The sequence below is a fragment of the Ascaphus truei genome, chromosome 6, assembly GCF_040206685.1.
Source record: "Ascaphus truei isolate aAscTru1 chromosome 6, aAscTru1.hap1, whole genome shotgun sequence".
Taxonomy (NCBI): domain Eukaryota; kingdom Metazoa; phylum Chordata; class Amphibia; order Anura; family Ascaphidae; genus Ascaphus; species Ascaphus truei.
Window position 1 is genome coordinate 16,603,633 of NC_134488.1, and position 16,917 is coordinate 16,620,549.

Consider the following 16,917-nt stretch of genomic DNA (forward strand, 5'->3'; position numbering starts at 1 on the left):
TGAAGGGACCTCAGTTGTCTACTGAGCGGGCAGGGGGCCGCATGGCGACGCCTTGTAGGCCACATGATTAACAGCCCTGCCCTAGAGGGAGTGTCATATAACTGATTAAAAAATTATAATCGGATAATGATAATATAACCAGAAAGAAAGACATCTGGGAAGTTAAAAACTACAATCAAAGGCGTCCTCACACTTTGTAAAGGTTGGCTGTGCATGCTATTTTTGCACACTTACCATAAATGCTGACATTGCATTTTTGGATCATACCTATAAACTGGTTTCCACTAACCACAAAAGAGAAGAGGGTTTAGCACATACAGTGGGGATAAAAGTGATTGCTTAAAGGGATCATAACAGTAGGAAAGTCCACATTATGTATAGTTAGTTATAAACTATTAAATGTGTCTGATGATACGCTATTAAAGTCAGCTGAATGGAAGGGTAACATATGTATGCATGTATGTCTTTATTAATATAGCTCCATTAATGTACATAGCGCTTCACAGCCGTAATACACGTGACAATCATATAAATAACAAATAATACAAATAACATATAATTGGGAAAAGTGCTTCAGACATAAAAGTAACATTTAGGAAAAGGAGTCCCTGCTCCAAAGAGCTTACAGTCTAATTGGTTGGTAGGAAGAACGTACAGACACAGTAGGAGGGTGTTCTGGTAAGTGCTTCTGCAAGGGGCCAAGATAATGTATGAGGTGTTAATTATCAGCCACGGAGCTACTCATATGCTTCCTTAAGCAGGTGTGTTTTAAGGTGGGTCTTAAAGATGGATAGAGAGGGTGCTAGTCGGGTACTGAGGGGAAGGGCATTCCAGAGGTGTGGGGCAGTCAGTGAGAAAGGTTTAAGACGGGAGAGGGCTTTAGATACAAAGGGGGTAGAGAGAAGACATCGTTGACCAGAACGCAAGAGTCGGGATAGTGTATAGTGAGAAATTAGGGCTGAGATGTAAGGAGGGACAGAAGAGTGTACAGCTTTAAAAGTGAGGAGAAGAATGGTGTGTGTGATGCGGGATTTGATTGGAAGCCAGGAGAAGGATTTCAGGAGGGGAGATACTGAGACAGATTTATGAAAGCGTACAGTGATTCTGGCAGCAGCATTTAGGATAGATTGTAGGGGAGACAGGTGAGAGGCAGGAAGGCCGGACAGCAGGAGGTTACAGTAATCAAGACGGGAGAGAATGAGGGCCCGAGTCAGAGTTTTAGCAGTCGAGCAACAGAGGGAAGGCCGTATCTTTGTTATATTGCGGAGGAAAAAGCGACAGGTTTTAGCTACCTTTTGAATGTGAGAGAGGAGTCGAGTGTGACCCCTAGGCAGCGTGCTTGTGCTACTGGGTGAATGATAGTACTGTACTTCCAACAGTAATATGGAAGGAGGTAGTAGGGCCAGGTTTGGGAGGAAGTATGAGGAGCTCTGTTTTTGCCATGTTAAGTTTGAGTCGGTGAACGGACATCCAGGTTGATATCGCAGAGAGACATTCAGAAACGTTGGTTTGTACAGCAGGTGTAAGGTCAGGGGTTGAAAATTAAATTTGTTTGTCAACAGCATAGAGATGATATTTGAACCCACGAGTTGTGATTAGGTCACCTAGAGAGAGTGTATACAGAGAAAAGAGAAGAGGTCCCAGGACAGAGCCCTGGGGTACCCCCACAGAGAGATCGATAGAGGAGGAGGAGGTGTTAGCAGATGAGACACTGAAAGTACGAAGGGAAAGGTAAGACGAGATCCAGGATAGAGCTTTGGTACGAATACCAAGTGTACAGAGAATGTGAAGGAGAAGATATAATGGGGGTCATGCACTACGCAGTGATAAGTGGTTTTAAGTGAGATAAAAAGCCATTATAGCGTGATATTGCCTGCTGTGAGATTCACAAAGCAGTGATAAGTCTTTTAAGTGAGATAAATGCCTTAATAGCGTGATACTGTCTTCTATGAGATTCACAAAGCAGTGATAAGTCTTTTAAGTGAGATAAATGCCTTTATAGCATGATACTGTCTTCTGTGAGATTCACAAAGCAGTGATAAGTGCTTTTAAGTGGGATAAAAAGCCATTATAGCACGATACTGCACTGTTATCACTGCTTTGTGAATCTCACAGCAGGCAGTATCATGCTATAAAGGCATTTATCTCACTTAAAATCACTTATCACTGCTTTGTGCATAGCACCCAGAAAACCCACTTATCACTGCTTAGTGCATAACCCCCTATGTGTGTGTTATACACACATATATGTGTGTTTCCATTACTGATCTTCTGGGGTATTATCCAACATATTTGTGACCCTTTCCCTTCACATTTTGGAGGACTTCTCTGGAGGGAAATTAAAGTAGTGAGTGTTGCTTGTATATGTGCACATAGTATTAATAGTCTGCTGTTTATTTGGTATATTATCAGCAACTATTTAAGTCATTGCTTATTATGCCACTAAACCATCTGTGCTAATCCAGCCAACACACGAGATCTTGCGAAATTTGAATAAAAAGATTTTCTAGAGACTGTAATATTTACACTCGCAGTAGTGGAAAAATAAAGTATTTCGTAAATGATGCAGATGGCTTAGACAACATTAACCTGCAGCTGCCTAGCTCTCCCTAGTGGTGAAAGCTTGGATTGTATACAGTATGTTGATGGACTTGTGTGCAGTGTGTTCAAGGGGGTGGGGGGGAAGTAAAAGGGGGTGTTTTGTTCTTTTTTCCTTATTATCTCTGAGTTGCAGCTGACAGTATCCCTCCCACAGGTCTCTGCTATGCCTTTGGAGCTTCAGCTCAGATAGAGATTACGCATGTAGCCGAGGAGAATGTGACACTTCCCTGTCAGCACAGACTTGGACTGCTTGGAACGCAAAGCTTGGACATTGAGTGGTTGAGTAAGTTTTCGGACCACATGCAACAAGAAGTGGTAAGTACTAACTAATACTCTCCAGGAAAATGAACTTACTTTTGTGAGGATCAGAATACAAATAAAAGGCTAACTTAGTTTTCACATGCTGCCAAGGGTGATTCAAGTGCAATTTGTCAGCTGTCTGAGCGACAATGTAAGACACGTGCATTAGGTAAATGTACTTGACATAAGTCAAAATCAGAAGGAAATGTTGTAGCAATCTGTATTAGCTTGTAGCCACTGTGCGGGTTTTGAAATAAACCACATTTATTTTGTAGACGTAGAACACCAAGAAATGTTTTCGTTGTTGTACTGTAGATTGTGTTTGTAGCTTTGTAAACTTGAATGTTCATTCTTTCTACATGTTTAATAAACAAAGCTACTACCTGCAAAAGAGTTGTGGAATTAGTAACCTTGTTAAGCTTTATTTTTAAAGCAAAATCATTCAGAAATTAAATCATCTTTAGTACAGCCGGGCGCATTCAATATAAATAACAAGGTATATATACTGTACCACATGGCTAATGTTATATCTCGCCCTCATTTTCACAGTCACTCCAATGACCGCATACACAAGTAACATCAAGACAGATCAAATATATCCATCCCAAAAGACTTATAGAGAAAAGGTCGTTTATATCACACAATGAATATGTAGAAAAGGTACTAACAAGTTTTTTTTTTTAAAAAGGGGAAGAGATGAAGTAATTGAAAACAATATGTTATAATATTATTGCTTGTATTCCAGACCATTTCCCTCTTACATGAAAGGGTACAATGTAACCGAGACAGAAAAATATGAAACATTGACATGATTTGACATGTTACATGATTTTTGTGTTATCTGCTTCACAGCTTATCAGTTACACTCAAGGACAGGTCTATGACAATGAAAACCAAAAGGGCCGATACAGCTTTGTGTCCAATTATTTAGCAGGCGACGCCTCCATGCTCATCAGATCACTGGAGCCCAGTGATGCCGGGCAATACACCTGCAAAGTGAAAAACGCAGGCCAGTACGAGTGGAATAACATTAAGTTAATTGTTTTAGGTGAGTATGTCTAAGGGGGATGTCTAAGAAACAAGAACAATTCATAATGTAGAGTGTTTATTAAGCTCTAACAGCCAGTTTCACTCCTATTAAACTCTTTTTCAGGAGCAAGATTTGGATGTAAAAAAAAGAAAGAAGAAGCCAGAGCAGACTCCGGCCCGAATTTGCAAAGCAGTCCTCTCCCATTAGACACCTAACAGACCGTTGACTTGAACGGGCTGCAAGGTGTCTTCCAGCGCCGGGAGGTATTTTATGGAAGAAGACTGCTTAGTAAATATGGCCCTAATTCACTAGTTCTAATGAGGCACTAATGCACAGAAACTCATTCAAGTCAATGGGAGCCTCTGTGTTTTAGTGCCCAATTGGGACTCAGGCACTGCAGTGAATCCCAGGGTAAATGAGATCTCTTTCAATATTCTTCTGCAGTAGGCATTCCATCCCAGGGGTGCACAAACTTGTTGAGCTACGCCCCCCTGCCTGGCTGCCGCAGTGTTCGCGGCTCCCCCCACCCCCCCTCTCCAAGGACCAGGCGTCAAATGACGCCGCGGGTCATGTCACGTCACCCCGCTGCGTTATTTGACCCACGTTGTCTCAGTGAGAAGGGCCGACAGAAAGCAGGTGAGGGAGTTGCAGAGGCCTCACGCCTATCCTGACATCTAATTTAAATGCCTTGGGCAAGAGCGCGGGGCTTCTGTAACTGCCGCGCCCCCCCTAGAAATTCTTGCTCCCTCCCACTTTTTGAACCCCTGGTCTAACCCATATAGATTGCAGTTATATCTAGCACTCTTTACATGTAAGAAAGTAAGTCATTAAAATAATTTTATGAACGTACATCCCACCAGTTGTATCAGTATTTGCGTATCAAAGCTTATTTGGATCGTGAGGTCCGCGACACACACCAAGTTTGGTCACTTCTGAAGAAGTCTGCAATGATATGCATCTTTTTCAGAGTGGTCCAAGTAGAAGGAAACATGCAGTCTTGTAATGCTGCTGTGTTAGGGCTGCCAGGTGTCCAGTATTAAACGGGGCTATCCGGTATTTGGACGTTCTGTCCAGTAAAAACATAGAGGTCATACTGGACATGTAGGTGTCCGGTATTACCTCTCTGGACATAGTGACCTGACCGGCTTGGGGGGCTGCAGGATTTCCCTGAGCAGGCAAGTAAGTGCATGAAAGTAGCCTCAGCTCTCCTTCACTGAGGAGGTGAGAATTCAGGGATACAATGAGGAGGGGGTAGAATGTGGATTGGCAAATGCTGGGGGGTGGGAGGGAGTTCAAGAAGTAGGGAGCCAAAAGTATAAAAAAGGTTTTGCGCAGAGTTGGAGTAAGAGGTGGGAGGAGGTGAGAGGGAATAGGATCATGGTTGCACGTCGTGTAAGGAGAGGAGGGTACTAACTGTGAGACAATTCCAATTCTGTGACAGGTGAGAAATAGTCCAGGGTGGAGAGAGAGGAGTGTTCGGAAGGAAAAAAAGTGCATGATGCAAGGAGGATATCTTGACAGATTAGATATACCATTGGTAGAAATAGTCAGCAAAATCCTGAGGTGTAGTTGAAGGAGAGAAATAGGTAGGAGGTTGCAGGAGGGAGGGTAAAATAGTGAAAAGGTGATGCGGATTAGATTTGCGAGAATTAATTCGTGTAGAAAATAAGTATTGTTGCTTACCCTGAGGGAGGGTGTAGTTGAAGCATTTGTAGTGAAGGAAGTCAGTGAGATACAGTATCCTCCAGAGGCATTTAGAGGAGCAAGTGCAGGAGCGTAGGAATCGTGTAGATGTGTTAAGCCAGGGGTAGCCAACTCCAGTCCTCAAGGGCCAGCAACTATTAGTGATATCCCTGCTTCAGCACAGGTGGCTCAGTCATTCTCTGTCTCTATCTCTCTCTTGTGTGTGTATATACAGTCAAAAAATATATATTAATGTACCGTACAATTTGTCATTGGATGTAGCATTGGGGGCTTTTTGTCTCTTGTTGTAAGGGATTAGCGTAGAAGCAAGAGGTTTGAGGAGATGGGAGGGAATGGGGTCGAGAGGGGAAGTGGTAGATAGAGAAGAGGAGATCAGCAGCAACACGTCCTCTTCTGTGACAGTGGAAAGAGTTGAGGAAGGCTGGAGGAGAGTTAGGAAGATGTGTAGAATGTGAGGAGAATACAGAAGGGGATGTCTTGATGTATGAAATCCACCTTTGTCTTGAAATAGTCAGCAAAGTCCTGAAGTGAAATGGAGGAAGAAAAACAGGCAACAGACGGTGGTCTCAGTAGAGCGTCAAAGATAGAAAAGAGACGGAGTGGGTTAGACTTTTGAGTGTTGATTAGTGAAGAAAAGTAGGTTTGTTTAGCCAAAGAGAGGGCAGACCTCAAACAGGATAGAATACATTTGTAGTGAAGGAAGTCTGTGAGAGAGTGAGAATTCCTCCAGAGAGAGTGAGATTTCCTCAGGAGAACGAGTGCAGGAGCGCAGCATGCGCGTGTGGGAATTTAGCCAGGGTCTGGGATTAGATGGGCGAGAACGGCAGAGAGAAAGCGGGGCATGTAGATCAAGAGAGGAGGATAGGGCAATACTTGAATGAGCCAGCCCATAAAGTGTATTGTGGCAAACAGGTGTCATAGAACAACTTAGTAAATATATGGGCCTATATCTTATTCTCATCTTGACAAAGGTCCCAATTGTGAACTGAAACGCCGATCCTTACATACTTTTGAATATTTTGCAAAAAGTCCTCTGGAGTGCTGTTTTGTCCCTCACCTGAGGGAATCCGTTTATATGCTATATCTTATCCATACATTTAAACAAACTTGGATTTCTAAGAAAACCTTTTCCTTTTCAGTTAGGCCTTCAGAGCCAAAATGTTGGACAGAAGGAGAACTGCTAGCCGGAAAAAATGTGACCTTGCACTGCGAGTCATCAGCAGGCACCAAGCCCCTTTCATACCACTGGCACCGTGTAAACCACAAGGACAATGTGACAAGGTTGCTGCAGGCTTCTGCCCGGCTTGGTGAGGCACTAATATGCTCGTGTAGCCATGCATATTCCTATGCATTTTTCTTTATTATATTACCGTTTTTATAGATGAAAGGCAAGGATTATAAATTGTATTTGACATTTACAGTACTATATATCTTGGAAAGTTGTTTGTCTGCTTACTATGCATTTGGATCCCACTTAAGATATCATAACCACATTTTTGCATTATGTTTACTAAGTTCAAAGAGCAAGTTCTGTCGACAATTCATAAATTACGTCACTGATGACATCACAATTGACATCAGCAATATCATAACTGATGACATCACATATGACATGAGCCTATCACACAACCCTCAAGCTACAACTTAATCTTGGTCACTCTAAGAATCCAATTTGCAACATTAGCAAAAATACAGGAACAGTGAAAGTTCTTCAAGATCACAGTTTGGGACGAGAGTACAATGTCCCAAACAACACGCATTAGAGGCTCCGGATCAAACACTTCAGGACCTCAGAGGCAATGAAACTATTATGGGGGGAGTTGTTTTATAAATCTCAGAATTTTTTGGTTTCTTAAAAGGAACAGTACTGTATAACCAGGGCCGCCAACATTGTAAAACATGAAAGCCTATCATGCCCATCAGTGTGTTAAACTATTAGTGCTTTCATTGAAAAGCTTGAATTATTAAAAGGCAAACCTTGTTTCCAATGCATCTTTCTGAATCCTAAAATATTAAGGGGGCATTGTTAGTAATTTAAAGGTAAGCTTTTTTTTAACATCAGACAAATATAAGTATTTTAAAATAATTTTCTAAACTTTTAGGGTTCCTGTCACGTGCGGCACACATGTGAGCATGTGAACTGCATATGGGACAAGGGTTAATACATAGTTATCAAGCTGGCCCACTTTTCACTTTCCACAAAGGTCCCAAATCAACAATATCTCCCCTCAATCCTTCCCAATATGCCATCTTTCACAGACAACACACTTGTGAGCACGACTTAGATATGTAACCAGGGTTAATACACACGGTTACTCGTCAACTCACTTACATAAGGTATTTTCAATTAGTTAATATAAACCCCTTACTAGATGTCAATCATATCTCTCCACTTCCACCACCCAAGGAATATGCAAATAAAATATGTATCTGTCAGGGTCTACGGTCGCTGTTTATTAAAGAAAAACTGTGCACTTAACACGCACAAATCTGTTGAAGCATAATGTGTCCAAAAATGTACTTTAATCTATACTGAGTGTGCAACAGTTCATTCAAAGACCAAAGCATTAGTTATTAAAGTTTGGTTTTAATATATAAAAATAGAGTGCTTAGGTTACAGAAAAAGATTATTACAAACACGTATAGCTATAACTAATACATGCAGATCACTTTCTTCAAATAAAAGGATAAAACAGAACCAGAAATTTCTATACATAACGTTACCATATGTTATAGGTCCTTTCCCAGAGAGGTCACTGGAGTAGAAGAGAAATCAAGTGCCTGATCCTAAAACACACCTCTGTTGAATTCTAACTTATAATTGAAAAGTAGGGCTTTATATGCTAACTTCTCTTAAGTGAGAACAACATAAGCCCACCCCTTTCGTAGATCAGCTACTTGGTTGACATTTACGACTTGAAAGAAAAAAATTAAATGTATTGACGTTTAAAGCCTGACTCAAATATAAAAGGCCTCATGCCTTTATTTCTCCAACACTTAGACAGGTGCGAGTCATATCAATAGGTTGAGGCAAGTTTGCTGAATGTAACAATACTCATTTTGACCAACTTGCTCTTAAGTTTGAGCAACAAATGGATATCTGTCCCTTGCCACCTCCCAAACATGAAGGGTTTGGCCTTATTGTATCCATCTTTTTGCAACGATTACAAATATCTAAACGTTATTCTTCAGAATAGATGTCATCCCATGATATCCTCATTTTCAATATAGCCTCAGACTGTGGTGACCTGTTTGTCACCTCTCTCTGTGATGCACAGGGGACATCTCAAGAATGTTAAGGTTTTCTTTGAGGCTGACAACCGATGATCTGGATATCGTCTACAGCCTTCTAAACTAAAAAAAATCGCCCGCTTAGATTTCCTCTTTAAATTCAATGAGAATTAACAACAGCTTGGAAACTAACTGGTACTGCCACTGGACGAATCTGCCCCTTTAAAGGTTATTGAATTTGTGTAATGAAGCTAATTACATGAATAAATGCTCGGGGTTTTTTTGCCTGCCATGTGGGACTGTTCTTATAAGCAGTTTCTTAACTCTCCTACAGAAACTCAGAACCGCATTGTGCTACAGAATCTAAGTAGAACAGATAATGGCTCCTACCGGTGTGTGGTGTCCAACGAAGTTGGCAGAAGGACCTGTGATATGCACGTGAGAGTGCGGTGTGAGTAAAATGTTTTCTAAAATTCCAAAACGTAATGTCAGTGATGGAAGTTATCATAATTATGACCCTACAAAGACGATCCATTTACCTGTAACCTGCAGTAATATAAAAGACACACGAGGAACATGTAATTCCTCTAGTCTGCATGTTACTCCTAAATAGTCAGGAATCTGTATTTCTCAATACTTGTGCTTATGCTAAGAGTTTTTTTTATGTATTTTACTATATTTGGTCCTGAATATTTCTGAGTTTTCTGTTGGTAGAACCCAAAATCCATCTTTTCACGAAGAATTAAATCATTTTTTGTCGACTCTCTAGCACACATGTTGACATTCAAAGTTTATCAAGCACATGTTCCATATTTAACATGTTAAGAAACACAAAATCATAAAAGCATAATCTGTATGCGGCATGTTAACTCTTACATTGGAACCAACGTGGTTATTCAAAAATGTAATGGACTAAAGAATACTAACTAGCGCACTAAGCGGGAAACCCTATTCATATTAAATACAATGATCATACAATATATAAGCAACAGCCAATAATGCACTAACAATTCCGCATTCCGACCGGAATAACAAAATGTAAAACAAAAATCTTGAAGGTCTTCCGATGCCGGTTTCTATATACTGTATTGAGGACCTTCCTACCACCTCCATGAATTGAAAATAGCTGCAACGATAAGAAGCACAAACAAGGCATCCTATGGTGAAGTACGTTTTACAGGGTTTTTTGGCAAACTGGAGCACCTACTGTATAGTCTGTCTGTGACGTCCCCAGGACACTCTACCCGGAAGATCTGAGGCTGAGCTTCGTGGAGAGGCAAACCACTGACGGAGGGTGAGCTGACCATGATCGGGACTCGGAGGAACCGAGGGGCCAGGTTATCTCTACTTTGTACATGAGTGTCTAGTGTGGAGATTTTACATATGGTTTTAAATGTTTTAATGTACTTCACCATAGGTCTTCTTTGCACTCCTTTTCTTTGCAGCTATCATTAAAAAAAAGTTGCATACTACTAGCATTGACTCCTGCTTTGTGATAATGTCAAATCCCATTGACTGCTGCTTTAAAGGTGCAGTTCCCCCCAAGCATTACTGTACCTATCTGGAAATTGAGTTCAATGTGAATTCAAAGCACTTTCACATTTCAGCTCAGGGCTCATTTCTTTCGGGATAAAACACATTTAAAAAAATCATTGAGCAGGAAAGAACTATAAATGTGAAAACAGACATTATAATGCAGGAGTAGCCAACTGCAGTCCTCAATGGCCACCAACAGGTAAGGATCTCAGGATATCCCTGCTTCGGCACAGGTGGCTCATTCAGTCACTCCTTGAGCCACCTGTGCTGAAGCAGGGATATCCTGAAAACCTGACCTATTGGTAGCCCTTGAGGACTGCAGTTGGCTACCCCTGTTCTAATGTATAGTATGGTGAAGAAATAAACAAGCAGGGGATAGTGCACTCAAGGGCTGAATAACACAGGTGTTTACTGCTTTCGCTTTGTTTCTTTGCTTACGTGGAGCAGATGCAAGCAACGTGGGAATTGTGACAGGCGCTATCTGTGGAGTCGTGGTTGGCGTGTTTCTAATTTGTCTCACCCTTTGGCTCCTGCTTCGAAGGAAAGAGATCAAGAAACGCGAGGAGGACGAGTTCCTAAATGAGATCCGGTAAAGAATGATTTAAAAAAAAAAAAAACGGCCAGACTGGTGGGGATGTGGCATAAATATAGCACACAAATATAGCATTACAAATCAAGTAATATACCAAGTGGTACACTTTATAGAACAGAGTCATCTAAATCCTTCAATAAAAGACCCCTTCAGAGCCTGATAATCCAGAGCTAATGCAAAGTTATCCACAGTACATACAGGTGGTACTTAAAGCAGCCATCCCCCAAACAGTCAAAAAAGATAGAGCGTAGGAAAACCAATAACACATGCATAGCTACATAAGCCCGATACTGAAGAATACAGTGTACAAGATAATTAGCCCAAATAATTAAGCTGCAATACTGCGGATCGCAGCGGAATCGCCGGAAAACTCCAATTCAAGTCAATGGCATTTTACCTGCGATTGAGCTGGAATCGAAGCTTAATGAATAGAGTTCCATGGCTGTAGTGTCAAAAGCTGCATAGAGGTCAGGAAGAACAAGGAAGAAACTGAGGCCTTGTGATATTATGGTCCATATTTACTAAGTGGTTTTATTCCATAAGACTCATACAAGTGAATAGGCTGTAAAGTGTCTTCTAACGCCAAGAGGTGCCTTACGGTTACCACTGCTTACTAAATATGGCCCTATGGCTGGGAGTCATCAAAGCTCCGCATTATCACGCCTGGATCTGCGATATCTGCCATTGACTTTACTGGCAGGTATCGCAGATATTGATGACTCCTTGCCTATGTGTCGTGTGCTTTGCCATTCTGTAATGACCAACAGTATACGTTCCATACATATTCAAAGATCATTCGACTTTCTAAGTATTATTATTTTATTATTATCTAGGGAAGATGCAGAAGCCCCAAAAGCTCGACTGGTGAAACCTGGCTCATCTTCCTCAGGCTCCAGAAGTTCCCATTCAGGTTCTTTGTCTACCCGATCTACAACCAACAGTGCCTCTCGCAGCCAACGAACTCTCTCAACACAGGAAACGCCTCGTAGTGGACCCAGACATCACTGCCTGGAGCAGATATAGGGGAAGGAGGTAGACTCGGGCAAGAAGAAACCGTGTTATCTTAAAAAGAATGGATGCATCATTAATAGCGCCAGCACCCAGCTAAACCTGTTGGGTTCTCTGCATCTGGACAAGCTTTGTTAGGATATCATGATCACATACAGTATCTATAATTTCAGACTAAATAATCAGTTTATTTGATATACTATTTCACTGCCAGAAAATATGCACCTTTTTAAATCAACATAGCTCCACAGCTTTAAAACTATTGGACTTGAGGAAGAAAAAAAATGTTTGGGATACAAACAGTGAAGAAATATTGTGTACCTGAAGAACTATATAAACTTGATTAGACAAAAAGGAAATGTGAGTATGGATTACACAGCTTTTAATACTTTCTTGTTATGAAATATGTAACCATGCGTGAAGAGAATGAAGTAATGAACTAATTATCAAGAAAAAAAATCAAAAGCAACGTGAAGTTTTTATACGGAAAACACAGAAAATTTGAACTACTTTATTATTAAAGTACACGACGGTGTCTGATTACTTCATGAGCCTATGAATTTGATTTATATGGAGGAGCTTTGCGGAACTTGATTATTGTAATTACGTGAATTTTGAGCTCCTATGTTGGAGAAATCCACGAAAGCCAAACAAATCTGGCAACTGGCCCCGGCAAAGTGAATCCAAGCCAAGAAAAATGTTTCCACTGACCTTTTCCAGTGGTGTTGAGCATCTGAACTCAAAGCTTCAAGGAAAGACATGTAGACTGCACAACGTACCCAATACGTCCACATGTTGGGAAGGAAGTTCGTGTGTGGAAAGTAGACGTATGAACTTTTCGTGTGCTTATGCTAACTTTGTCAATTTGACCTATTTCAGTTTGCTTCAATACAAAAGTTCACAACCAGCTCGCCGATTGCCAAACACCACTCAGCATTGCATTTTTCTTTTTGTTTTGATAAAGTTAATTTTACGAAAAATGCACAAATCTCACAAAATTTGCTTTAAGGAGGAGACTATAAATAGGGTACACCCACCATGTGCTTGTGCACTTGGGGAAGTAATGTGGAGTGATATATACATGGTTGTGCATTGGATAACTACCAGTACTACATATACATAACAGATAACTCAATAAAATGATGGCTAGTTATATTAGCAAAGAAGGGGGTTGGGAAGGTAGTGTGTGGGGGGGAGGGGGGCTCATCGTTTTTGTAGGGCAGCAATAAAAGGCTATTAATAAGTGGAAATGGGATCCTAGAGAAATGACTAGTAAATGCTTTATAGTATGAAATAAAACAGTAAGGGAGGTTTCACTAAAAGTATTCCCAAAAATATCATCATTATCATCCTTCTGCGATGAGGACAAACAGGTCACCACCACTAGGTTGGAAGAGGTTGTTAGCAATGAACAAAAAGTTACTGGCATCATTTGAATTGGCCATCCACAGCAAACCAAGCACTCATGTTGTGAGGAAGTCCATGGAATATTATCTGCATCTTTAGTGCCCACTCTAGCTGCTGCTACACAGATTTGAATGCCCTGTATTGTCAGCTGCACTGTAATAACCTGGAAAGCTACAAGCTTAAAGTAGAGGTACCCACTTGGTGGAACTCCAGCTGGTACATGCTAGAGAGGTTGTATGAGCAGCACAGAGAATTACTGTCAGGTCTGAAATGTGGGAATCCATGGGGAGAGTCTGTGGTCAAATATAATGAGGGGTTACAGTTATCTGGAGCCAGGATCTGTGGTGCAAAGTGTAGCTCCAAAAGGGGAAGACAGGACAGAGGCAAAAAGCAAGATGGATCCTTAGACAGAGCAGGGGAAAACAGCAAGGTGGATCTGTAGACAAGGCAGGACAGGTATATACAGATAAAGCTGGAAACAGCGCTAACACCAAGTAAGGAGTAGTCAAACTAAGCCAGAGTCTGGAACCTGGAATACAAGAGTTCAAAAAATACTAAATATTGCAGCAGGGAAGAAACTCAGCCTACTCCAGCTTGAAAGGCTGTTGAGAAGCCCAGAGGTGAGGAACAGGTCGCTTCTTATAAGCAGAGGGCGTCAGGTGTTGCAGCAAACATAGCTGTCCATCAAAGGCCTGCTCAGAACAATACAGTTTAGCACATACTGTATGTCCTTACAATGACTACATTAAATATGTACAGAACACGGTTTTGTACGACTGCTGCCACCACAGAAGGGCCTAGTGAAAGAGAAAATCAGTGAGAAATGAGAGTCTGGCTGATAAAAAGTGACGGTGCTGCTGCTGCTGCCGACATCAATGCCATCCCGCCCATGGTACATCACCACCACCATTACTACCAACTAGTGTACACCATCCACCATCACCGCTATGATCAGTCATCATCACTAGTGTCAGTTGCCAACTTTCCAGTGGCATTGTGTACATTTTATTTGGATTGTACTATTTTGTAGGGGCACGAACAAGCCAGAACTCATGGCATTGCCTACCCAGTCAGCCACCCACCCAGTCAGCAGACGTAACATCCATGTTGGTACAGTGCTCAGCTTGTTCAATGTATGTCCTAACTGTTTCATCCCTGATGCAAGGCTGAGAGGGAGGACCTAAAGATGTACAGTACTCCTTTTGATTTTAATTCCCCTCGTGTGAAAAACAGGGACAGAACAGTGTTTTGGGACAGAATAGTGTTTTGGGACAGAACAGTGTTTTAACAGAACAGTGTTTTGGGACAGAATAGTGTTTTGGGACAGAACAGTGTTTTGCATGACTGCTGCCACAGCAGATGAGTGAGAAGTTAGAGTCAGGAAGAGAAACTTTACAAGCTAAGCAGCTGCTGCTGACTGAGAGGAGGGGGAGGAGGAGGAGGAGGAGGAGGAGGAGGAGGAGCAGGAGGAGGAGGACTCTGATAAGGAGTATGTCTCGGAATCTGGCCAGGCCTCAACCTCTGGATGTGCAAAGGCAACAGGGCACTGGCAGAACTACCTGTGATGTGAGGAAGTGTTAGTGCCAATGTGAGACACATTTACAAGTAATACATGCCGAGGTGGGTGATGAGCCTTCTCTAGCTCTTATAATACAACAGGGCTCTCAGAGGAGTTCTAGGTAGTAGATAGGGGAGGCATTGCTTGGCGTAATATTATAATGTATCTCAGTCTGCAGTCTGCTGCTGTTTCCCATTTTCATTGTGTCAGTTGGTGAGGGAATAACGGTCTGGACTTGGCCTAGGCCCGGACAAGTTATAGAATGGAGGGATGGTAGGGACAGTCCCAGAGTACATTCAAGTGCCATGGGACAGAGCCTTTGTATTTATGAAGCTGTTTGAGGGAGAGTTGAACGAATCATTGCCTACAAATGCCTGGAGACCAGTGAATGGAGTAGAGGGGGAGCAGGCGTGGACTTTTTATTTGTATTCATTTTTTTTAAAAATTATTTATTGTTTCTTATTTTATTATTATTTTTCATGGTTTTCTTTTCATTTTTTTTTTATAGTCGCTTAAAGTTTGTAATGTATATATCTTTTCTAGCAATGTGTGACTGCGTTTAAATAGATGGTGTAGCCTACATTATACTGTCACAGGCCCTAAACACCCCACACATTTACAGCTGCAAGATCTAGTGTGAGTTTGGGGATTTAAATCAAAGCTGTGAGTAGCTTAAAAGTAATAAAATATAAAAAATCATGCTGGTTTGCACATATTTGACCTTCAATATGGAATACAATGTTTTGATAAATTACATGTATGCATGCATTTACAATAATCAGGGGAAATAATTGTAAACACTGAGACATCGTCATCAATAATAATAACAATAATTAAAAAAAAAAGGCCTGCATTGCACATAAGCCAGCCTAATTGACTGAAAACGTGGCGTATCTGTGTTGTTTGGAAAAGGGAGCAGGAAGAAGGGTAAATAGCTAGCTAGTTGTGACCAGCCAAAACAGGGCAGGGAGAGAGCACAATGAGAGAGACGGATGAATATTGTATATATGTAAGCTGAAAGCTTACCCCCAGCGGCAGATTTCGAAATCCGCCGCCCCCAGGCACTTACATGTGCCAGACCGCCTTCTTTCTGCCGCCCTCCTCCTCCTTCCGATTCACAGCGTCAAATGACGCCACGGACGTCACCAAAGGGATGCCACACGGTGTCTCGTTGCCATGGTAATGCAACGTCATGATGTCATTTGACACTGCAAATCGGAAGGAGGAGGAGGGCAAGCAAGGAGACAGGAAAGAGGCGCCCGGCATATTTAAGTGACGTCCCATCAGCCCCGATAGGCCAGAGAGCGCGGCAAATGTATATGGGGAGGACATTTTTTGCCACTCCAAAATGTTGCAGGTCTAGGCCCGGATCTAACCGGCCTAACAGGAAATCTGCAAGTGCTTACTCCCAAAAATAAAAACATCGCTGCTGTGACTGCAGTATACTAGTGTTTGTCAACAACAATGTTCAACACTAGTGGTACTAATATGACTGAGAGTGGGAGACATCGTTCAGCATCTGCATATATGATGTAAGCTGATATGTATCTGTTACTACCCCCAAAAACAAAACAGCACTACCCCAGTATACTGTTTGCTTTACGATATCATTATATACTAGTACTGACAGAGAGAGACATCAACTAAACTGTCGGTTGACATAATGAAAAGAACAAAACTAGTGCACTGCTAGTCCTGGAGTGCATATCCTTTGTCACTCGTCAGTGTCAAAAAGAGTTAAACTTTGGCCATTATTAAACCAATAGCCTCGAAATTGAAACACATGGATATAAGCAACAAGTGTTTTCAAAAAAGACCTTACAAAAAGAGAAAAGATGGCAAAATAAAAACAAAATATTTCAAAAATTGAAAAAAATCCTTTCTCCTCCCCCCCCCCCTTTTTTTTACTTTTTATTATTTTTGTGTGTTTAAAAAAAGAACCTGAGGTGG

At 41.5% G+C, this 16,917-nt stretch overlaps 1 protein-coding gene across 3 annotated transcripts in view; it reads left to right on the plus strand.

Moving 5' to 3' along the window:
* Positions 1-12,990, plus strand: part of CLMP (CXADR like cell adhesion molecule) — a 43,538-nt gene extending 30,548 nt beyond the window's left edge. For 2 of the 3 annotated variants that reach the window (XM_075603427.1, XM_075603429.1), the window contains 6 exons: positions 2,756-2,916; positions 3,754-3,949; positions 6,775-6,942; positions 9,201-9,317; positions 10,847-10,991; positions 11,828-12,990. In XM_075603427.1, the coding sequence (XP_075459542.1) occupies positions 2,756-2,916; positions 3,754-3,949; positions 6,775-6,942; positions 9,201-9,317; positions 10,847-10,991; positions 11,828-12,017 (977 nt within the window). In that variant the 3' untranslated portion in view covers positions 12,018-12,990. The remainder of the gene's footprint in view (positions 1-2,755; positions 2,917-3,753; positions 3,950-6,774; positions 6,943-9,200; positions 9,318-10,846; positions 10,992-11,827) is intronic. The other variant, XM_075603430.1, reaches the window with a different exon arrangement.
* The last annotated feature ends 3,927 nt before the right edge of the window (positions 12,991-16,917 follow it).